This window comes from Schistocerca piceifrons, chromosome 3, assembly GCF_021461385.2.
Source record: "Schistocerca piceifrons isolate TAMUIC-IGC-003096 chromosome 3, iqSchPice1.1, whole genome shotgun sequence".
NCBI lineage: Eukaryota > Metazoa > Arthropoda > Insecta > Orthoptera > Acrididae > Schistocerca > Schistocerca piceifrons.
Window position 1 is genome coordinate 631,895,093 of NC_060140.1, and position 25,351 is coordinate 631,920,443.

General features: G+C 46.9%; 1 protein-coding gene across 1 annotated transcript in view; it reads right to left on the reverse strand.

Annotated features, from left to right (window-relative positions):
- Positions 1-25,351, reverse strand: part of LOC124788906 (glycine receptor subunit alpha-3-like) — a 723,618-nt gene that overhangs the window by 18,626 nt on the left and 679,641 nt on the right. The window contains exon 10 of the mRNA XM_047256189.1: positions 15,963-16,096. Coding sequence (XP_047112145.1) covers positions 15,963-16,096 — 134 coding nt within the window. The remainder of the gene's footprint in view (positions 1-15,962; positions 16,097-25,351) is intronic.

Genomic DNA, 25,351 nt, shown 5'->3' on the forward strand with positions numbered 1-25,351 from the left:
CATCAGTTTGGATTCCGGGGAAATGTAGGAACACGCGAGGCGAATACTCAACCTAAGACGTATGTATCTTGGAATATAGGTTACAGAACCGAAAACCTCCGTTTATAGTAATTGTAGACTTTTGGCAATAGTGAGTGGAATATACTCTTTGAAATTCTGATGCCGGCCGCGGTGGCCGTGCGGGTCTGGCGCTGCAGTCCGGAACCGCGGGACTGCTACGGTCGCAGGTTCGAATCCTGCCTCGGGCATGGGTATGTGTGATATCCTTAGGTTGGTTAGGTTTAAGTAGTTCTAAGATCTAGGGGACTGATGACCTAAGATGTTGAGTCCCATAGTGCTCAGAGCCTTTTTTTTTAAAAAAAAAATTCTGAAGATAGTAGAGGTAGAATACAGGGAGCAAAGGGCTGTTTATAATTTGTACAGAAACCAGACGCTAGTTACAAGAGTCATGGGGGATGAAAAGGAAGCAGTGGTTAAGAAAGGAGTGAGACAACGTTGTAGCCTACCTGCAATGTTATTCAATCTGTACAGGAACAAGTAGTAAAGGAAACCAAAGAAATATTTGTTGTAGGAATTAAAGTTAATGGAGAAGAAACAAAAACTTGTGCGTTTGACGATGACATTGTAATTGTCAGATACAGCGAAGAAATTGGAAGAGCAGCTGAACGGAATGCACAGTGTCCTGAAAGGAGGATATAAGACGAACATCAAGAAAAGTAAAAAGTGGTTCAAATGGTTCTCAGCAGCATTCGACTTGACTCCTGAGGTTATCAGTCGCCTAGCACTTGGAAATAATTAAACCTAACTAACCTAAGGACATCACACACACCCATGCTCGAGGCAGGATTCGAACCTGCGACCGTAGCGGACGCTCGGCTCCAGACTCTAGCGCCTAGAACAGCACGGCCGCTACGGCCGGCGTAGAAAAATAAAGATAATGTAATGTAGTCGGATTAAATCAGGCGATGCTATGGGAATAAGAATAGGAAATGGGACACTTAAAGTAGTAGATCAGTTTTGCTATTTGGGGAACAAAATAACTGATGATGGTCGAAATAGTGGATGTAAAGTGTAGATTTGTAATGATAAGGAAAACGTCTCTGAAGAAGAAAAGTTTAACGTCGAATAGAGATATAAATGTTAGAAAGTGTTTCCTGAAGGTTTTTGTCTGGGGTGTAGCCAAGTATGGAAGTGAAACATGAGCAACGAAGAGTTTAGGCAAACAGAAGCTTTCTACATGTGGTGCCACAGAAGAGCGTGGAAAATCATAGAGGTAGATCCCGTAACTAATAAGGAGATACTGAACGTAATTTGGGAGACAAATTTGGGGTACAACGTGATCAAAAGATGGGTATGGTTGATACAACACATTATGCGATATCACGGTACTACAAATGGAGGGAAATGTGTGTGTGTGTGTGTGTGTGTGTGTGTAGCTATTCGGAGATGGAGAGAGATTTGCACAGGATAGAGTAGACTGGAGAGCTTCATCAAACCAGTCTTTGGACTGAAAACGACAACAACAACAACAACAACAACAACATATTTAACTGAATATGATATTATCAGAAGACGACCATGGTAACTCAATACAGCAAACCGCCGATGTGGTGCGACCTAGCCCTAACTAGTTCCCAAATCCTCCATAGGTCAAGAAAGATAAACATGACCACCATACACTCAAGTGACAAGTCATGGAACAGCAATATGCACGTGTACAGATAGCGGTAGTATCGTGTACACAAGGTATAAAATAGTTGTGCATTGACGAAATGCCATTTATACTCAGGTTATTTACGTGAAAAAATTTCCGACTTTAGTATGGCCGCACGACGCAAACTAACAGACTTTGGACGCGAAATGGTAGTTGGAGATAGACACATGGAACATTACAGCTGAGAAATGGTTACGGAATTCTATATTATGAGAGTCATATTGTCAGACGTGCACCGAGAATACGAAACTTCAGGCAGTGGCGGAGAGGAGCTGCATTTGTGTGAAGTTCTCAGTGATAAAAATCAAGTAACACTGCCTGAAATAAACGCAGAAATCGATGTGGAACATATGGCGAACCTATCTGAGTCATGCGTGACTCATGCTCCCACCATCATCTATTTTTACACCCTGTTTTTAACGTACTTCCACCTCACTACGTTAAAAAATGGTTCAAATGGCTCTGAGCACTATGGGACTTAACATCTGTGGTCATCAGTCCCCTAGAACTTAGAACTACTTAAACCTAACTAACCTAGGGACGTCACACACATCCATGCCCGAGGCAGGATTCGAACCTGCGACCGTAGCTGTCACAGACTGAAGCGCCTAGAACCGCACGGCCACACCGGCCGGCTCACTACGTTAATTTAATGTACTATTGTCCCTCAGTTGCTGCTTTGTCTGACCATGAGCGGCGTTAGCAGCGCGTATCGATATGTACACCCTCTGGTGATATCTTTGCTCTACTGCTATTACTTCCCGGTTGTCTGTCAGAGGCAGTTCAGTTCGGATAGCGACTTCTGGCCGCCAGTTCGGGTCGACCAGTCAGTTAGAACGCGTCTGGAGCGCAGTGCGGACCGGTCACTCAGGGAGTTGCAACGCGGCACTAGTGCAGTCGCGTTGGAGCGGCAGTAAGGTCTGGGTCGACATGGCTCGGCCGGCCATTGCCGCCACGCATCACATGAGCCGGGTCGCGGTCTTGGTGGAGCGTCGGTCGGTCGTCCTACCGGACGCCAATCGTTCTTGAGTCGGCTGTGTGTGTGTGTGTGTGTGTGTGTGTGTGTGTGTGTGTGTGTGTCTGGAAGTGAGTCGGGGACGCACTGGCAGTGCAGTCGCAACGGAGGAGCAGTCGGGGACGGTCCAGTAGTCGGTTGGTCGGTTGTTGCGGACGGGGAAAGTTATCTCCAAGCGGTGCAGTCGGCTCGGGCCGCTGGCAGCCCCTGTGCAGTGTCGGTGTGTGTGTGTGTGTGTGTGTGTGTGTGTGTGTGTGTGTGTGTGTGTGTGTGTGGAGCTGTCCGATCGCTACGAGCTTCATGGTTCACCGACCCAGGAAGTCTGCTTTCAACTACCCAAGCCTCGTCCATTCACGTTGGGGTGGTTCGCTTAGGTGGTTTGCTGTTGGGGAGATTTGCTTGCCCCTCAGTCTGCAAGATCCGGGCAGTTGCAGAGGGTGGGCTTACTGGTAGTTGGGAGCTCCAACGTCAGGCGCGTAATGGGGCCCCTTAGGGAAATGGCAGCAAGAGAGGGGAAGAAAACCAATGTGCACTCCGTGTGCATACCGGGGGGAGTCATTCCAGATGTGGAAAGGGTCCTTCCGGATGCCATGAAGGGTACAGGGTGCACCCATCTGCAGGTGGTCGCTCATGTCGGCACCAATGATGCGTGTTGCTATGGATCGGAGGAAATCCTCTCTGGCTTCCGGCGGCTATCTGATTTGGTGAAGACTGTCAGTCTCGCTAGCGGGATGAAAGCAGAGCTCACCATCTGCAGCATCGTCGACAGGACTGACTGCGGACCTTTGGTACAGAGCCGAGTAGAGGGTCTGAATCAGAGGCTGAGACGGTTCTGCGACCGTGTGGGCTGCAGATTCCTCGACTTGCGCCATAGGGTGGTGGGGTTTCGGGTTCCGCTGGATAGGTCAGGAGTCCACTACACGCAACATGCGGCTACACGGGTAGCAGGGGTTGTGTGGCGTGGGCTGGGCGGTTTTTTAGGTTAGATGGCCTTGGGCAAGTACAGAAAGGGCAACAGCCTCAACGCGTGCGGGGCAAAATCAGGACATGCGGGGACCAAGCAGCAATCGGTATTGTAATTGTCAACTGTAGAAGCTGCGTTGGTAAAGTACCGGAACTTCAAGCGCTGATAGAAAGCACCGAAGCTGAAATCGTTATAGGTACAGAAAGCTGGCTTGAGCCAGAGATAAATTCTGCCGAAATTTTTACAAAGGTACAGACGGTGTTTAGAAAGGATTGATTGCATGCAGCCGGTGGTGGAGTGTTCGTCGCTGTTAGTAGTAGTTTATCCTGTAGTGAAGTGGAAGTGGATAGTTCCTGTGAATTGTTATGGGTGGAGGTTACACTAAACAACCGAACTAGGTTAATAATTGGCTCCTTTTACCGACCTCCCGACTCAGCAGCATTAGTGGCAGAACAACTGAGAGAAAATTTGGAATACATTTCAAAAAAATCTTCTCAGCATGATATAGTCTTAGGTGGAGATTTCAATTTACCAGATATAGACTGGGACACTCAGATGTTTAGGACGGGTGGTAGGGACAGAGCATCGAGTGACATTATACTGAGTGCACTATCCGAAAATTACCTCGAGCAATTAAACAGAGAACCGACTCGTGGAGATAACATCTTGGACCTACTGATAACAAACAGACCCGAACTTTTCGACTCTGTATGTACAGAACAGGGCATGTCATCAGAGCACCACCAAACAGGACCATCAAGAAAGTGACTGAAGAGATTCCCACCGGAAGACGACCTCTTGGACGCCCACGCATGAGATACTTGGACAATATTCAAGACGATCTCAGAAAACTAGGACATGACAGACAGTGGCAAATTACTTGTAAAGACAGAGCAAAGTGGTTCAACATTGTCCATTCTGCAGCAAAAAGCCTTCATGGATTGTAATGCTTAATAATAATAATAATAATGTACAGAACAGGGAATCAGTGATCATAAGGCCGTTGCAGCATCCCTGAATATGGAAGTTAATAGGAATATAAAAAAAAGGGAGGAAGGTTTATCTGTTTAGCGAGAGTAATAGAAGGCAGATTTCAGACTACCTAACAAATCAAAACGAAAATTTCTGTTCCGACACTGACAATGTTGAGTGTTTATGGAAAAAGTTCAAGGCAATCGTAAAATGCGTTTTAGACAGGTACGTGCCGAGTAAAACTGTGAGGGACGGGAAAAACCCACCGTGGTACAACAACAAAGTTAGGAAACTACTGCGAAAGCAAAGAGAGCTCCACTCCAAGTTTAAACGCAGCCAAAACTTCTCAGACAAAAAGAAGCTAAACGATGTCAAAGTTAGCGTAAGGAGGGCTATGCGTGAAGCGTTCAGTGAATTCGAAAGTAAAATTCTATGTACCGACTTGACAGAAAATCCTAGGAAGTTCTGGTCTTACGTTAAATCAGTAAGTGGCTCGAAACAACATATCCAGACACTACGGGATGATGATGGCATTGAAACAGAGGATGACACGCGTAAAGCTGAAATACTAAACACCTTTTTCCAAAGCTCTTTCACAGAGGAAGACCGCACTGCAGTTCCTTCTCTAAATCCTCGCACAAACGAAAATATGGCTGACATCGAAATAAGTGTCCAAGGAATAGGAAAGCAACTGGAATCACTCAATAGAGGAAAGTCCACTGGACCTGACCGGATACCAATTCGATTCTACACAGAGTACGCGAAAGAACTTGCTCCCCTTCTAACAGCCGTGTACCGCAAGTCTCTAGAGGAACGGAGGGTTCCAAATGATTGGAAAAGTTCACAGATAGTCCCAGTCATCAAGAAGGGTCGTCGAGCAGATGCGCAAAACTATAGACCTATATCTCTGACGTCGATCTGTTGTAGAATTTTAGAACACGTTTTTTGCCCGAGTATCATGTCGTTTTTGAAACCCAGAATCTACTATGTAGGAATCAACATGGATTCCGGAAATAGCGATCGTGTGAGACCCAACTCGCCTTATTTGTTCATGAGACCCAGAAAATATTAGATACAGGCTCCCAGGTGGATGCTATTTTTCTTGACTTCCGGAAGGCTTTCGATACAGTTCCGCACTGTCGCCTGATAAACAAAGTAAGAGCCTACGGAATATCAGACCAGCTGTGTGGCTGGATTGAAGAGTTTTTAGCAAACAGAACACAGCATGTTGTTATCAAAGGAGAGACGTCTACAGACGTTAAAGTAACCTCTGGCGTGCCACAGGGGAGTGTTATGGGACCATTGCCTTTCACAATATATATAAATGACTTAGTAGATAGTGTCGGAAGCTCCATGCGGCTTTTCGCGGATGATGCTGTAGTATACAGAGAAGTTGCAGCATTAGAAAATTGTAGCGAAATGCAGGAAGATCTGCAGCGGATAGGCACTTGGTGCAGGGAGTGGCAACTGACCCCTAACATAGACAAATGTAATGTATTGCGAATACATAGAAAGAAGGATCCTTTATTGTATGATTATATGATAGCGGAACAAACACTGGTAGCAGTTACTTCTGTAAAATATCTGGGAGTATGCGTGCGGAACGATTTGAAGTGGAATGATCATATAAAATTAATTGTTGGTAAGGCAGGTACCAGGTTGAGATTCATTGGGAGAGTGCTTAGAAAATGTAGTCCATCAACAAAGGAGGTAGCTTACAAAACACGCGTTCGACCTATACTTGAGTATTGCTCATCAGTGTGGGATCCGTACCAGATCGGGTTGACGGAGGAGATAGAGAAGATCCAAAGAAGAGCGGCGCGTTTCGTCACAGGGTTATTTGGTAACCGTGATAGCGTTACGGAGATGTTTAATAAACTCAAGTGGCAGACTCTGCAAGAGAGGCGCTCTGCATCGCGGTGTAGCTTGCTCGCCAGGTTTCGAGAGGGTGCGTTTCTGGATGAGGTATCGAATATATTGCTTCCCCCTACTTATACCTCCCGAGGAGATCACGAATGTAAAATTAGAGAGATAAGAGCGCGCACGGAGGCTTTCAGACAGTCGTTCTTCCCGCGAACCATACGCGACTGGAACAGGAAAGGGAGGTAATGACAGTGGCACGTAAAGTGCCCTCCGCCACACACCGTTGGGTGGCTTGCGGAGTATCAATGTAGATGTAGACGTAGATGTAGATTTCCCGGTGAGCAACACTTTGTGGATCTACTGCTGAGATTTGCCACTATGCGGTGCTATCACTGAGACACCCGCTAAACCCGCTGGGCAGAACAGGTAATAGGATTATGGAAATAGCCATGGGTTGAGGTCAGCTTATGCTCCTAATTGTCATTTACTGTAATTTAATAACCTTTACAACCAAAACGGCATATAGCCGAATCTTTACTGAATGCAACCTTTCACGTCTGAAGGCCTTTAAAAAGAAACCTTAACAAGATTAAAATCCAATTAAGATAGCAATACAATAATTCAAAAAACAACATATGCAAGGTGCAATACAAATGACTGAAGGGCACAATTAAACTTCAGAATTTTAAAATATATTACATAAACTTTAAAGGAAGAAGGCCGCAGTATTTTGCTTGAAAGATAAATTAAAATATTAATTTTGCAAAATTTTAAGAAAAACAAATAACCATAAGCCTAAAATTTAAAATATCTGACAACAGATAATTAAATACCGGTGGCACTCAGATGGCCTCCAGGGAGGTCGGTTTCCCATCGTTCTCTTAGGTGAGACAGGTGGTGAGCCCAACTATACTTGATCCACTGGAACTAACCAGGGGACAGCCACTAACTGAGGGGTTGGGTTGTTTCGGGGAAGGAGACCAGACAGCAAGGTCATCGGCCTCATCGGTTTAGCGAAGGACGGGGAAGGAAGTCGGCTGTGCCCTTTGAAAGGAACCATCCCAGCATTTGCCTGGAGCGATTTAGGGAAATCACAGAAAACCTAAATCAGGATGGCTGGACGTGGGATTGAACTGTCGTCCTCACGAATGCGAGTCCAGTGTCTAACCACCACTGACTGAGCGAAACAACGATTTGTTTCCCATCAATCAGTACGTGAGAACTCAAACCGCCAATGTTATAAACTTGATAATCCTCAATAGAGTATGTATTAGCTGTCAAAATTACAAACTATGTTGGACAGCGACAACAGGTGAGGAAAGGACGCTGCCTATAATTTACATCAGTGCCCTGGGCAGGTGACCAGAACACTGACGGCCGCAAGACAGAAAATTCCACTGGTGCACTCAAACCATAGTCGACCCTAATAGTTAATTGAACGGCATGGTGGCTGAGTCTCAGCAGTAGAACCAGTCGGTGTTGCTCACCGGAAAACCTCCACAACAGCAAACCACCGAAGCCAACCATCACAACATGAATAGACGTGGCTTGGGTAGTTGAAACCATTACTCAACTTCGACGTCCTGGGTCGGTGAACCACGAAACTCGTAGCGATCGGACAGCTCCACACACACACACACACACACACACACACACACACACACACACACACACACACACAGCCGACTCATGAGCGATTGGCGAGCCAACACGCCTAGTCCTGTAGGACGGCTTACCGACGATCCACCAAGACCGCGGCCCGGCTCAAGTGATGCGTGGCGGCAATGGTCGGGCGAGCCATGTCGACGCAGAACTCACTGCTGCAACCCGACTGCACTAGTGGCGCATTGCAACTCCCGACTGTCAGGTCCGGACTCCACTCCAGACGCGTTCTAACTGACTGGCCGACCCGAACTGGCGGCCCGAACTCGCTGTGGGAACTGAACTGCCTCTGACAGACAACTGGGAAATAAAAGCAGTAGAGCAAATATATCACCAGAGGGGATACATATAGATACGCGCAGCTAACGCCGCTCAAGGTCAGGCGAAGGATCGACTGAGTGATAGTAGTAATTTTAATTAAATTAGTGAGGTAGAAGTACGTTAAAAACAGGGTGTAAAATAGATGATGGCGGTAACACGAGCCACGCATAGCTCAGTATTTTTTATGACAGTGGGGCGAGATCAGGCGTTAATGGTCTGTGACAGCAGACGGCGGAAGTGAGTGCTTTTGCTAACAGAACGACGTCGTCTGCAGCTCCTCTCCCTGACCCGTAACTACACCAGTTAAACCCTAGACGACTGGAAAACACGATTTCAGTTGTAAAGGGCTGGCGGGAGTGTATGTATGTCACAGACCCCACTGTGCAAGCTGATGGTGGCTCCAGCTACATCTACATGGATACTCTGTAAATCACAGTTAAGTGGCTGGCAGAGGGTTCATCCCCCCCCGGGGGATCCACAACTCTTTTTTGGATACGTGCATAGCGAGCACGGGACCCCGAGCTAATGTGGCCCTCCTTCCTTTCCGGGCTGCATACCTTCCCTTTCCGCATCCTTCCCCATCCCCCATCTTCGCCCCCCCCCCCTCACCTCTGGCTCTTTCCTTCCCTTTCTCCCCCTCTGGGAGTTTGGTTTGTGCCTACGTCCGGAGACGGACGCTTGTAAATGTACCGCATTCTTCGCCTTCCTTGCTTGTATGTCTTCATCCTTCCTTTGTCCTTCTCTTTTCCTTACCTCATCCCTCCCTTTACGCTTTTCTCCGCTGCTGCATTTGAGACCCCCCCTCTTCCTTCCTTTCCCTTTCTTCGTCCCTGTGCGTGTCTGAAGGCCGACCCACGCACTTCCATGCGTAGCCGGTGACGGGGTAACGCGTAATTCCCCGCCCCGGGTAGACAGGTAGGACACGTACGTACCACCTGTTAACGGCCAGGCCCAGGGAGGGGTGATTACCCGATTGCGGAATGGCACCCTGTTGTTAGAAAAAGTCAGTGCCCTTCAGGCACAAAAATTGCTGCGTACCTCACTACTACACACCTTCCCTGTCTGGGTGGAACCGCACCGTACTTCAAATTCCTTGCGTGGAGTCGTTTATACACGCTCCCTCGATGGCTTGTCTGACGAAGAAATTCAGCACTATCTGTTTGACCAGGGCGTAACGGCTGTTCACAGGGTTATGAAAAGGGTTGACACGAACATCATTCCAACCCGCACTGTCTTCTTGACATTTGACAAAGTTCAACTCCCATCGAAAATCAAAGCAGTCTATGAGATAATTTCCGTTCGCCCTTACGTCCCAAACCCTACGCGTTGCTATGGGTGTCAGCGGTTCAATCACACCAGCCAGTCCTGTTCCAATCCGGCCAAATGTGTTACGTGTGGCAAGGATGCCCATGAGGGTGCTTGTCCACCTCCATCCCCTCGCTGCATCAACTGCATGGGTGACCACTCTGCTTCCTCTCGAGATTGTCCCGTTCTTAAGGACGAAAAGCTCATCCAGGAAATTAGAGGAAAGGAAAAGGTGTCGACCTTTGCTGCTCGAAAATTATTCGCCAGTCGACAGCCCACCGTGCCTCAGAAAGGAAAATACAGCACTGTCCTTGCTTCTCCTCGGCCAACAAAGGAGGCGGCCACGCAGACTTGCGACCTCACTTTTAGTGCCACGGTCGTCAGATCGGCCAGCGCAAAGATCGCCCGTTCAACCTCACCACTTTCGCCTGCCCACTCACTGGCTCACCCTTCGTCTGGTTCTGCTAAATCTCGAGCCCAAAAGTCAGACACCAAGACTTCGAAAAAAGAGCATACTCGTGAAGAGTTTTTACGTACGGCAACTTCCCAACCATCGGTTCCTCCTTCCTCTAAACATCATACTTCCAAGAAGGCTACAAAGAAACCCAGTTCCTCTCCCTCTCCGCCAAGGCGTGTCCCATCTACAGCACCACCTGGCGGAAATCGCCCTCGGCCGTCTTCTGTGTCGCCGAGGCGCACTGCTGGCGGCCGATCAACCGGCCGATCGCTGGTGGCAGGACCTGCTCCTGACCAACCTATGGATCAGGATCTTCTGCCTTCGGCTGAATGCCATTCCATGCTGTCGGTCGCAAGCTCAGAGCAGTCGTTGAGTTGACAGCGACCTTGGTCACATTCCTCCATTTTCTGTTCACCCTATGTCCATTATCCACTGGAATATCCGCGGTATTCGAGCCAATCGGGATGAATTGTCGATCCTCTTACGATCCTACTCGCCGGTCATCTTCTGTCTTCAGGAAACAAAGCTGTGTCCCCATGACCGCTTTGTTCTCCCTCATTTTCAGTCCGTCCGATACGATCTCCCCTCTGTTGAAGGCACTCCAGCACATGGAGGACTCATGATTCTTCTCCATGAAACTCTCCATTATCACCCAATCCATTTAAACACTTCCTTCCAAGCTGTCACCGTCCGTCTTTCCCTTTCCGGATACACGTTCTCTCTTTGTACTGTCTACATTCCATCGTACACACCAATGGCACGAGCTGATCTCCTTCATCTCCTTGGTCAGCTTCCACCCCCATATTTGCTGGTTGGGGACTTCAATGCCCACCATCCGCTTTGGGGATCTCCACATCCTTGTCCACGTGGCTCACTATTGCTAGACGTCTTCCACCAAGCAGGTATAGTTTGCCTCAACACTGGGGTCCCTACATTTTTGTCAGCCTCCACGACAAATTTATCTCATTTGGACCTTGCGGTCGGTACTGTTCCGCTAGCTCGGCGCTTCGAATGGTTCGCCCTTGATGATACACACTCGAGTGACCACTTTCCATGTGTCCTTAGACTGCAGCCTCAACTGCCCTACATGCGCCCGCGACGCTGGAAGTTTGCCCAAGCCGATTGGACACTTTTTTCGTCTCTTGCGACATTCGATGACCGTCACTTTCCCAGCGTCGACGATGAGGTCACACATATTACCGACGTTATTCTTACAGCTGCGGAACATTCAATACCACGCACCTCCGAATTGCCCCGGCGCCCCCCAGTTCCTTGGTGGAACGAGGCATGCCGTGATGCAATACGTGAGCGGCGACGTGCTCTCCGCGTTTTCCGCCACCATTCTACTTTGGCCAACTGTATCCGCGATAAGTAGTTCCGAGCGCGATGCCGTCGTGTCATCCGCGATAGCAAGAAGGCAAGCTGGAAATTCTTTATTAGCTCATTTAACACCTTCACTCCCTCCTCGGAAGTTTGGAGTCAGCTTCGACGGTTCTCAGGCGCGCCTAGTTTCTCCCCGGTATCTGGGCTCACTGTCGCGCATGATACATTAGTGGACCCCGTCGCAATTTCTAACTCATTGGGTCAGCACTTTGCTGAGATTTCGAGCTCTTCAAATTACCCGCCACCGTTTCTCACGAAGAAACGTGCAGCGGAAGTGCGACCTCTTGCTTTCTCCTCTCAAAATCGCGAAAGCTACAATACTGTTTTCTCCTTGCGGGAAGTTCAACATGCACCCTCTTCTTCTCGCTCCTCCGCCCCAGGACCAGATGGTATCCACGTCCAAATGTTGCTGCATTTATCAACCCATAGTCTGCGTTACCTCCTTCGCCTTTATAATCGAATTTGGACAGACAGTACTTTTCCCAGACGATGGCGGGAAGCTATCGTCGTTCCTGTTCCGAAACCTGGAAAGGACAAACATCTCCCCTCTAGCTATCGCCCCATTTCTCTCATGAGTAGTGTCTGTAAGGTTTTTGAGCGTATGGTGAATTACCGTTTAGCTTGGTGGCAGGAATCCCTCAGTCTTTTAACACCTGCCCAATGCGGATTCCGAAAGCATCGTTCTGCAGTTGACCATCTTGTTGCTCTCTCCACTTATATCGTGAACAATTTTCTCCGGAAACGCCAAACAGTAGCAATATTTTTTGATCTGGAGAGAGCATACGATACCTGTTGGAGGACAGGCATCCTCCGCACACTGTTCTCTTGGGGCTTTCGAGGTCGGCTGCCCCTTTTTCTTCGCGAATTTATGGCAGAGCGCACATTTAGGGTGCGGGTGAACACTACTCTCTCCCGTACTTTCTCCCAAGAAAACGGGGTACCCCAGGGCTCCGTGCTGAGTGTTGTACTGTTTGCCATTGCCATCAATCCAATTATGGATTTGTCTCCTTCCTGATGTCTCGGGCTCCCTCTTTGTGGAAGATTTTGCGATCTACTACAGCTCTCAACGGACCAGCCTTTTTGAACGACGTCTTCAAGGATGTCTCGATCGCCTCCACTCTTGGAGCATCGGACCGGCTTCCGTTTTTCTCCCAGTAAGACCGATTGTGTTAATTTTTGGCGACGTAAGGAGTTTCTTCCGCCCTCCTTACATCTAGGTCCTGTCAACCTTCCGTTTTCCAACGTCGCTAAATTCTTGGGTCTTATGTTTGACAGAAAACTGTGCTGGTCCTCCCACGTTTCCTATCTTTCGGCTCGCTGACTGCGATCCCTCAACACCCTCCGTGTCCTGAATGGTACCTCCTGGGGAGCGGACCGAGTGGTCCTTCTCCGCCTCTATCGGGCCTTAGTGCGCTCGAAATTGGACTATGGAAGCATAGTCTACTCCTCTGCTCGGCCGTCTATTCTTCGGTGTCTCGACTCTATCCACCACCGTGGATTACGTTTAGTGCCTGGAGCTTTTTACACCAGCCCTGTGGAAAGCCTTTATGCTGAGACTGCTGAACCTCCGCTGTCCAATCGGCGAGCAGTCCTTCTGAGTCGTTATGCTAGCCATCTGTCTTCCATGCTCGCTAATCCAGCCCATGACATTTTTTTCGACGCCTCCTTTGATGTAGGGTACGCAGGCCGCCCCACCTCCCTACTACCACCGGGAGTCCGCTTCCGTCAACTGCTACATTCTCTTTCCTTCCGCTTTCCTATAACCTTCTTGACAACTTGGGGTACAGCACCGCCTTGGCTCCATCCCCGGATCTGCCTGCTCCGTGACCTTTGTCGATTTCCCAAGGATGGTACCCCTTCACTTGTTTATCGTCGGGCATTTGCTGGTCTATGTGCACAAATGACGGACGCCACATTTATTTACACCGACGGCTCGAAAACATCGTTAGGTGTAGGGAGTGCTTATATTGTTGGCGACACCCCAAATCACTTTCGGCTTCCCGACCAGTGTTCAGTTTATAATGCGGAGCTTTACGCTGGTCTCCAGGCTCTCCACTACATCCGCCGCCATCAGCGGATACAGTTCGTTATCTGCGCAGATTCTCTCAGCTCTCTCCTCAGTCTCCAAGCTCTTTATCCTGTGCACCCTCTGGTCCACCGGATTCAGGACTGTCTGCGCTTGCTCCACCTGGGGGGCGTCTCGGTGGCGTTCCTCTGGCTCCCGGGACACGTTGGTATCTGTGGAAATGAGGCGGCCGATATTGCAGCCAAGGCTGCAGTCTCTCTTCCTCGGCCAGCTATTCAATCGCTTCCCTTCGCCGATCTACGGAGCGTTCTATGTCGACGTGTTATTCATTTATGGCACACGCATTGGTCGACACTTAGCCATAATAAATTGCGGGACATAACAGCTCTTCCTTGTGCTTGGACCTCTTCCTCCCGAACGCGTCGTCGGGAGGAGGTAATTTTAACTAGACTCCGAATAGGGCACTGTCTTTTTAGCCATCAACATCTTTTAAGCGGCGATCCTCCCCCATTCTGTCCCCACTGGTCTCAGCTGTGGACGGTAAGACACGTTTTAATTGAGTCCCCCTATTTTAATCCGTTACGCTCCCGTCTCCAGCTATCGCCGGATATATCGTCGATTTTAGCAGATGGCACGCGCTCAGCCGACCGCGTTCTCAAGTTTATTAGTGCCAGTGAAATGACGTCAGTCATTTGAAGCTTTTTTTTTGGGACAACCAGCCTCTTTCTGTAGTGGATTTTGAAGCCTTCTTTCTGCTTTTAATATCTCCAATTTTATGACTTTCGTTCCCATTGCTGCTGGTTTTCAATTTCGGTTTTTTACTGGTTCCTAAGTCACGGACCGGGCGCTAATGACCATAGAAGTTTTGCGCCCTAAAACCAAAACAAAAAAAAGGGGGTTCATCGAACCACCTTCACAATGCTCTAATAGTCCAGTCTCGTACAGCACACAGAAAGAACGAACACGTATACCTTTCCGTACGAGCTGATTTCCCTTATTTTATCGTAGTCATCATTTATCCCTATGTAAGTGGGTGTCAACAAAATATTTTCGCATTCAGAGGATAAAGTTGGTGATTAGAATTTAGTGAGAAGATTCTGTCTCAATGGAAAACGCCTTTCTTGTAATGACGTCCAGACAAAATCCTGAATCATTTCAGTGATACTCTCTCTCATATTTCGCGATAATACAAAACATGTTGCCCTTCTTTGAATTTTTTCTTTGTACTCCATCAGTCCTGTCAGGTAAGGATCCCACACTGTGCACCAGTATTCTAAAAGAGGACGGAAAAGCGTAATGTAGGCGGTCTCCTCAGTAGATATGTTACATTTTCCAAGTGTCCTGCCATTAAAACGCAGTCTTTGGTTAGCCTTCCCCTACAACATTTTGTATGTGTTCCTTCCAGTTTAAGTTGTCTGCTGTGTTTACATGGAAATGGGTCCACTGGTCTAACTGACTCGATCACTGACGGGAAATGGTTATGTTCGGCTGCTTGGAGACCATTTGCAGTGAAACAAGGATGGAACTCTTATGGATGACAATGCGCTATGTCACCGTGCCACAACTGTTCGAGACGTGATTGAATGTCATCCTAGACAATTTGAGCGACTGATTTCACCGTGCACATCTCCCGACATGAACTCAACCGAGAATCGATGAGATTTAATCGAGAGGTCAGTTTGTGCGCAAATACCTGCATTGGTAACATTTTGGCTATTATGCACGGCTACAGGGCAGCACGCATCAATATTTCTGTGGGGAGCTTTCAAAAACCTGCTGACTGCATGACACGTCTAGCTACTGGACTGCGCTGAGTAAAAGTAGGTTCGACACGGTATTAAGTCGTATCCCATGTCTTCAGTCAACTCACTGTGTGTGGTGGTAATCGCCTTGATCTATTGAGAATTGTTTGTTCTCTCCTTCGCTCCCCGGTTTCAAAATACATATAAGCATCTTTGGGACACTGGTGACAATAATTAGCATTTTTTATGTTATATTACATGCATTCTTTAACACTGAAAGTCTGGTGTCAGTAAGGTTGCCGATATCTGCTAAGTATATACTCACTTCCAGCCCACCTGCATGTTCACTATAAAGAGGATTATTTGTGACGTAGAGTTAACTGAAAAGTGTTACTCATCATCATCATCACAAGAGAACAACGCGCAGGAGAGAGGGGCCACTGACCGCGGCCTGCGTGGGCGTCCTCACGACAGCGGCGTCGGCGCCAGCGCCGGCGGCTGCCTCGGGGGGCGTGGTCGCCGTCGCCGCAGCCCCAGCCCCAGCAGCGGCCGCCTTGCCATTGGTCGTCACGGCGTCCGCAGACATCCCGACGGCCGCCAGCAGCGGGTCTGACGACTTGCGCCACATGTAGTTGACGATGGTGAACTCCAGCAGCGCGCAGAACACGAACGCTGAAAACATTCACAGGCACCCTATAGCGTGTTTGCCATTATGACTTCTAGCTGCGGGCTTAGTTTTCATTCTCCAGATTTGTATCATTAAGGTGTAACTTTGATGGATACGTAATAAAACTAAACACCGGAAGCTCAGGGGATGAACAGTCGTAGATGTGTTCCCATCAGGGCCCATTATCTATGAACCGGCTTCCGTAGAATACTGTAAAAGCGACGTTGTGTGTGCAAACACAACTACCAGTTGAATGAAGAAACATTCATGATTCAGGTCTCAGTCAGCATTAAACATTGCAGTATTTATACTGTGTTTGCTTGCGAGAGTTGTGTTGCTCAGGATGGTTCGGACAAGAAGATGGCTCTGAGCACTCTGGGACTTAGCATATGAGGTCATCAGTCCCCTAGACCCACAGCTGCTTAAACCTAACTAACCTAAGGACTGCACACGCATCCATGTCCGAGGCACGATTCGAACCGGCGACCGTAACAGCGGCGCGGTCCTGGACTGAAGCGCTCGGACAGGAAGAACTTACAGTAGACGCTCTGTATAGACGGGCTAATGGAGCAGTGCATCAAACTGGTGGACGTCGCAGTGAATATTGCTAAGAGCCAAACTGATGTCTCTAAATCGGGAACAAGTTTATAGCGGAAGGAACAGTCAAGGGTCATCAAGGAAGTGGCCGCGGAAGAAAAGCAACTTTAGTGCAAGGCCGATATCTGCCTAAAGCTGCAAGCAGAAATACTCAGCATAATGCCACACGTTTACGGTAGCATTTCTAAACAGCTGCAGGAATGCAGGTGTCAACACATGAGCAAGGGTTACTGTAAGCCCCCCCCCCCCCCCCCCCCCCCCCAAGGCTCCTGCTCCAAAACGGATTCGTAGAGGGATTCGTGTCGCAGGCGCTAGAAATCACTTTTTGTGGACTAGTTCACTCTTTTCTGCTGACACCCGTATCAGCCTTCACGCTGCCAATAGTAATATTCGCATGAGAAGGCAACGAAGACAACGTTTACGCCCTACTCTGTATCGCAAACTGCCTCCATTATCTAGACGGTTCATTCATGTTTTGGAGTGGAATCATGAACGACCGCAGGACTCTCCTGTGCTCCGACGTGGGAGGATGACTGGTGTGCACTATAGGGACAACATCCTTTCTCTAGATGGTAAACGTGTGTATCTGCGTTCACGCTGATGGGCGACAACCCACGCTTACACCATCATAGTCTTGAGAACACCTTCATAGTCGTACATAGAATCATTGAGATTTAAAGCATTCCATATTCTCCAAATATCATCTGCACTGAGGATGCATGGGCATTGCTATTACGAACGGTTTGCAGTTGTCCCGTCCCACCAGTGACCTTACAGGGAGCCATAGAGACAGCAGTGACGAAATGGGAGCATATCCCACGTTATCATCTCATCAGTTTGCTAGGGAATATGCCTAACCGCATTCAAAATTGTTTCCAGTTACGAGAAGGGACAGTTGGTTTATAAACGGTGTATTTTTTCAAGATGACAATGAAAAGAAAATGCGGTGTCTCCAGTGGATTCTTTCGCAAGGGTTTGTTTCCTGTCTGTGTTTATCAAGTGACAATATGTTTATCTTCTCAGTTCTGTTTCATTATGAATGTACCTGACACAAGAAAAATGTTTTTTCCTGTTATGTTCCGTATGGACAATAAAGCAACAGGCAATTTTCACTTTTCCTATGATAATCCTATCTTCTGGAACCTTTATACTTCTCCGTTATACTTAACAGAATCTCTCTTTCCTCTTACGAATACTAGACCAGTACTGTACGTTGAATAATCTTTGAGTAGGTTCGAATTTTGGCTATGGCTTCAGGCGTACTGGGTGTTGTGTGATGTCCTTAGGTTAGTTAGCTTTAAGTAGTTCTAAGTTCTAGGGGACAGATGGTCATATATGTTAAGTCCCATAGTGCTCAGAGCCATTTGAACCATTTCAGCTTCAGGCGTGCCTAGACATGACAGTCACGTATGGTAATACGTACAATAACATTCGCAGGTATTTTTCCCGTTTTGTATGATGACCACTATTAATGATGATAAACAATGTATATCTCGCGAAATACGCAAAAATTTACAGCTAATGTTAGTCAGTGTTTAGGGTACGGACACTACCTCCACATCGTTGCTCCACTATTTCCGAAATTGGTGTCCGTAACCTGCGGCTAAGAGACAAGAAGGCTGTCGCCTTATTCCTCTACCAGAGGCTGTAAAGGAGCTGACCTGACGTGGTGAAAGTTTCACTGTGGCACTGAAAAGAGCTACGCTGCCACGTGACAGACGTTCCGGGACTGTAACATCGTCGACAGAGCATAGCACTGGTGGCAGACCGTCACAGTGGTGACATGGATTACGCAGTTTCGGGGCCTGGTGCCGCAATGTTTAAGTGATAAAAGCTAATGTCCTCTCATAAAAGAGCCAGGTCGAGCGGCCACAAATACCGCTCGCTCAGCTATGCAGCATCTGTCATAGCCCGCACCCAGCAGTGAGAAGTACTCCCCGTCAGTCACCGACCTCCAGCTACATACTTTTGTGGGCAAGTACGTTGAACGGATACATAGTGTTTTCTTTCTTTAGTAATTCAGACCTAATAAGTCGATGTTCTCCTAGTCTACTCGATTACCGTCGCACTATATTTTGATAATCATTCTTTTCGTAAGGTTGACACTAAGAAGAATTTACTTTTCTTCAAAGTGCACTCTGGCCGTATAAGTTACGAGAAACGAAACCAGTTTCGGTTTGCTTGGTGCAAGGCTACCGAATTTCAGCCGCTGCCAAGACGCCTATTTACTCCCGGTTTCGGGTTGGTGGCCACATGACCCTTTCTCAGGAAAAAATCGAAGAACTACATCAGTCGTAGTCTTAACTGTTCAAAAACCGCAAATGACAACATTTTTGTGAAGTTATGCACAGTGTTCAACAATTTCCTCATCCCTGTGCCACAATTCTTTTATAGCAATGCTTTTCGTCAATTTTATTGCCGTCTTTCTTCTGATGTGACTATTGCGTCAGCTATTTCCTGTCCTTCAAATTATGATTGTCCAGTGGCGTATTACAACAACGTTTTCGTCTCTGGTTCAATATTGACACGGTACTGCAATTTATCTATTGCTCATACTGGTATATGGGAGTGTCCATAGCATACGCACCATGAAGTTTTTGGACAAAGGGCAACACTTGGTCACCGAAAACTATGCAATAAACATTCTCGTTCGCGTTCATGATAACTTAGTGAGTGGCATCAAGTTATGGTCTCCAAAAAGGTCACAAAATAACACAGTCACCTAAGGCCTTAATTACACCCTCAGCAAACTGCAGGTTGGCATATTGACTTTAAAATGTGTCAATCACTTTGCTCAAATATCTTGACAGAAATTCTTAATAAGATAAAACTGTAATTACAGTAACATCGAAAAGATCTTGAACACTAGACACGTACAGTGAGACGTACAAGTGCACTAACAGTTATCTTCACAAATTTAGTTTAAAATTAATTACTCAGATTAGAACCTGATACTTTCAAACGAAAGAAAGTCATAATGAAATATCAGTAGTTGAAACAATGCTGAAATACTGCTCGCCGACCAAATAACACACAATGAAAAATAAATAAGGCAATTTCTTTGAGTAGTCAAATAATATAAAATAATGACTTTGAAATAGAATACTATGCTGATGACCTTTTACAGGAAGCTGGTTGTTATTAAATTTAGATCTACTTATGATTTTTTCGACGAAAGAAAATTTCATGTCACTAAATTCTACTGCATGTTTATGATACTCGATCACGCCAATTGTGCCCGCATCTCGTGGTCGTGCGGTAGCGTTCTCGCTTCCCACGCCCGGGTTCCCGGGTTCGTTTGCCGGCGGGGTCAGAGATTTTCTCTGCCTCGTGATGGTTGGGTGTTGTGTGATGTCCTTAGGTTAGTTAGGTTTAAGTAGTTCTAAGTTCTAGGGGACTGATGACCATAGATGTTAAGTCCCATAGTGCTCAGAGCCATTTGAACCAACCACGCCAATTGTAAACTAGGAATATGGAACCTTCCCCAGAAATAATAACATAAGTCAATAATGCAGACTACCACACTATACCTACGCTGAAACAAAACACTACATTCTGGAAAAAAAAACCAGTGTGTTCCAAAGAGCCGCTCATATTTATGATTTAAATTAGTGAGAACTATAAGCATCCTCTCATAGTTATATGCGCTGACGTCGTCGGACATCGTAATCTTGTGAGGAGTTTGGATGGCGTTGGAAATGGCGCGGCATTGCTCCACCTCCGAAGTTCTGAGAAAACTCATTGATATAGTGCAATGAGTTAACCTGTTGTTACAGTTTTCTTCTCTACCCACTGAAACTCAAGAGTGTCACGATTGCGAGAAGTCGCACGCTGTTACCACAGGCCTCGCATACTCACGCGAGCTTCTCTTACGAGTCCTCCTTGCTGCCCAAACCCGCTGTTAAGGACACGTTCAGTGGCTGAACTCCTCCCATCGTCTAGAGCGCTCACCCACGCGTGTTCGGTTTTCAGAGTTAAAAGTAACTGTTCGGAAGACGTACCAGTCTTAATGTTTAAAACTCTCTTCGCCTTATATAGCTCAGTGATGACAACAATTACACATTAACATTATAAACATGGAAATTTTGATTTAAGAGCACTTCATAAAAACTGCACAAGGAGTGATAACTCTCATCATGTTACTTTATGTTTGAGAAATGAAAAATATAATCATGCCTCACACTGTGCTGGTGTATAACTCTCTCTCTGGGCTGTAGGACAAAATTACGAATCGGCGGACCGCTCAAAACTCATAGATTCTGTATTGTTAGGCCCAATGTCAGTTGGAAAGTTGTGATAAACTCCTATGGGACCAAACTGCGGAGGTTATCGGTCCCTAGGTTTACACACTACTAACTGAAACTAATTTACGCTAAGGACAAGACACACAGCCACGCCAGAAGGAGGACTCGAACCTCCAACGGGGCGAGCGGCACGAACCATGGCAAGACGCACTTGACCGCGCGGCTGTACCGCGCGGAAGGCCCGATGTAGACGTACAGGTTTATTTGTCGATGTGATGAATAACTTCAGCGAGGTATGAAATATGTATTTCACAGAGTTCCCATTCCATTGTTAGCTGATAAATTTATTGGGATAGGTCGGTATTCGTCGACAGCGGCAACTCTTTTCAGGTTGAAATCGATTTTTAATGACAAGGCATGATGCCTTCCTCTGATCCCTGTCAATTAGGACAGTTTTACTACTACTGTTTCTAAGCCATGGAGCAGGCTGAGAGTGGTACATCATTCTTCCACGGTAGACAGTCCGCATTCATAAACTAACAATTCCGGCAACTTTATTCAGAATATGATCACGAATACGTGCAGATACAAGAACTGATTTCTGCTATTCTGTCTCGTCTCCTCGTTGAAACAACTGACCCTGTCACTTTGATACACTAAAAAGGCTGTCACAAACTCACAACCTCGCTGCCCTGACATATGTCAGCTTTTAAGTCTTACGTAAGAGGCTGATACCAATTGTACACTGTCTACAGCTCTCTGAAGCGACCGATATGTATTTTTAACAGGTTACCTAAATTTCTGAACTTCATTATTTCCAAGAAAATAGTACAAAGTATAATTCAACGAAAAAGGTGTTCGTCCCCCGGTAGTTGAGTGGTCAGCGCGACAGAATGTCAATTCTAAGTGCCCGAGTTGGATTCCCGTCTGGGCCGGATATTTTCTCCGCCAAGGGACTGGTTGATGTGTTATCCAAATCATCATCATTTCATCCCCATCGACGCGCAAGCCGACAAAGTGGCGTCAAATCGAAAGACTTGCACCCGGCGAACGGTCAACGCGACGGGAGGCCCTAGTCACTTCTCGAGTTCTTGTTAATGGAAGAACGACAGCACCCATGCCGATCTGCCGATCAGTACGACAGGCATGACCATTATCTACATTGTTATTTGCACTGGCCTTAGTACCTTTCCTGTGTGGTCTCCGAGACAGGCTCACTGGAATACAGTTCCGCGGCTCCATCTATCGCTGCACTGCTTATGCGGATGACTTGATCGTCATACGTTGAGCTGCCGATATGGCGCCTTCTTAAGCAAATTCGGCCGGAATTGCAAATCAGCGATTGTGGTCCCTCAACATCGTTCAGTAGGCCTATATATACCTTGCGTTTCGCATACCGCATCTCGACCAAACGCTACCTATTCCGAACCCCTTGGCACGTAGCATTATGGCAGCGCTGGGATACTTCGTCAGCGCTGGTCTGTTACTGAAGATCAGGTACGTATCTCTTACCCTCCCCAAGGAAAAAGATGATCTCGGCCTAGTTAACGTCCACGACAGGGCCATTGCCCTTTATGTTAGCTCACATTTATGTCACTTGCGCCGTTGTCCTACAAGCCTCACGAGTTTGCTTCGGCGCTACGACTTGCTTCACTAAGATCGCCGGTGCCGCTACAGGACATCACAGCGCCCCTCTTTTATATAGGACGTTTCTATTTGGAACGAAGTTATTCCAGTGTAGCGCTCACGACATCACAAATGGCCACACATCGACGCCTATATCACATGCTGCAACGCCGCCCCCTAAATGTGGTCGAACTAAAATATACTTACGTACGGTGGCGTGTGGTTTGGAAGGCTGTACACGATGCCATGCTTGATTCCGATGTTGTTTCGTTGTCCCGGTGTTGTTACGTAGTCGTTAATGGGAAGCTGGTGACGCAAGAACGTCTCTACAATATCCACGTGACAGAATCTCCCAATTGTGTGAGTTGTAATACAGTAGATTATGACGAGCACCGCCTCAGCTTCGAAGAGGCGGAGTCGGTTTGGCACATAGTGTGACAGATACTGGCCTATCTCTCGCGAGTTACGCCGGACCATCTATCTGCATGCACGTTATTGTTTCCGGATGAGACATTTCACCCCAAACGTCGAACCAACTCCGTCACCTGGATACGTTGACATACGGTTCATTACCTCTATCGTGACGGACATAAGAATTTACTTGATTTCTGGCTCTATTTGCAGGAAAGACATCATGCTATTGCCGGGCATACTAAATATCGACGATGCTTCGCAAACTACCTATAGAGTGCCTTTCACAGTCCGCAGTGTAGTTGGAATATTCCAGGCAGTGGTAGATGAGGTCAGAACGAAGTGCAAACGATCATACATTGAACTATTTTTATCAGTGGGCACAGTCGCTGGGAAGCCTGACTACGAAGTGGTAGCTTTATTTTCTTGTTATTTATGTTTACTGTCTTCGATGATGTTTTCATTCTGTTTTAGTTTTCCAGTTTCGACTATCTATGTCTGTTCGCACATTGATATCTATATTAACAAACAATAAATAAATAAAATTAAAACATCTTCCGCCCCCTGCTAGAAATACCGTTGCCCCCCTTCCTTTCATTGTGTTTTTGTTAAAAAACAAAAAACAAAAAATAAAGAAAAACTACGGATAAAAAAACAGAAAAACGAAAAAGTCACACGATATTTATTTTTAACGAAAAAGCTACGAAAACTAAACATGAGCATCACAAAATTACCGCAGGCTGAGCAAATATTCACAATTTAAATAGCACGCTTTATCTTGGAATGTGATGATTTTTTTATTTGTTTTGCTTTTAAACGTATGATAACTTTAACAACTCCGTTGAAACTTATTAACCATTGTCATACGTTAGCAAATCAATAGGGCAACCCAAAAGTATTTCAAGCCAGTCTTCTTCGATGGTCTTTTATCTCCACAGACACTGATTAGCCAGAACATTTTGAGCACCTACCTAATGCGGCTATGTCCATTTTTTTCGCGGATAACAGCGATCGCTTGTCGTGACATGGAAGCACTGAGGCTTTGGTAGGTCGCTAAAGGGAAGACATCACATGTACACACACGAGTTACCTAGTTCCGTTAATTCCAGGGACCGGGGCGCTGGGGTCTCATGACACTTTCCATAGCATTCCGATCGCGTTCAAACGGGTTCAGAGTTGTCGAGTAGCAGGTGGTGGTAGAAGGGGGGGGGGGGGGGCGCACCACATCAATTGTAACCCGCCACTGTGTTCCTAGAACCACTCCATCATACTATTGGCTGTGTGACATGGGGATTTCTTCCTCTTTTTGCGTCATCAGTCTTATCACTGGTTTGATGCGGCCCACCACTAATTCCTCTTCTGCTTCAAACTCTTCAACTCATAGTAGTTCTTACAAACTACGTCCTCAATTATTTGCTGAGTGTATTATAATCTCTGACATCATCTACAGTTTTTGCCTCTACAGCTCCCTCTAGTCAAATGAATATCATTCCCTGATGTCTTGACAGATGTCCTATCATTCTGTCCCTTCCTTGTCATATTCCATTCCTCTACGATCCTACGCAGAACATCCTCCTTCCTTAGTCAATAAAATTCTTCTGGGATTGAGGCCGCATTGACATCTGTAAAATTCCGACGTCTCGGCGACTGTTGCAAGGCGCGTTCGTCAGGGTGTATTGCAAACTCCTGATTGAACACTAGTTTGGATACTTATATAGTACTATGGAGGAGTACTGTCATTAGATGTGAGGGTGAGGGGGAATGGTATTTGTTCATTTTATTGGTCTGAAGCTCTTCTTCTCCGTGTGGCCAGATAACAAAGCTGTCATCTACATATCGTAGCCAGCATTCTGGGCGCAACGGTGCGGACTGGAGTGCTCTTTCTTCAAACGCTTGCATAAGAAGATCTGCTGCGGCCGGAAAAAGAGGGAAACCCATACCTACACCATCCGCCTGCTCATAAAAATCCCCTTTCCACCTGAAATAGGTGGTCGCCAAACAGTGGCGCACTACTTCGCAGTTATCAGGTGCCATGCGTTCCTCTAAGATGTTCATGGAGTCCGTCACGGGTACATTCACGAACAAAGACTTCACGTCAAAACTGACAATCAGAACCGAATCCGATACACGCTTTTCTATCAAAAGTGCTATGAAATGGGTGGAGTCCTTGATGTATGAATCTGTATGGCTCACTAAAGGTCCAATCTTCGGAGCAGACGGACGGTGTAGCTATGGGTGACCCCCTTTCGCCGGCCGCAGCAGACATTTTTATGTAAGCGTTTGAAGAAACAGCACTCACGTTCGCACCGTTACGCCCAGAATGCTGGCTACGATATGCTGATGACACGTTTGTTATCTGGCCACGCGGAGAAGAAGAGCTTC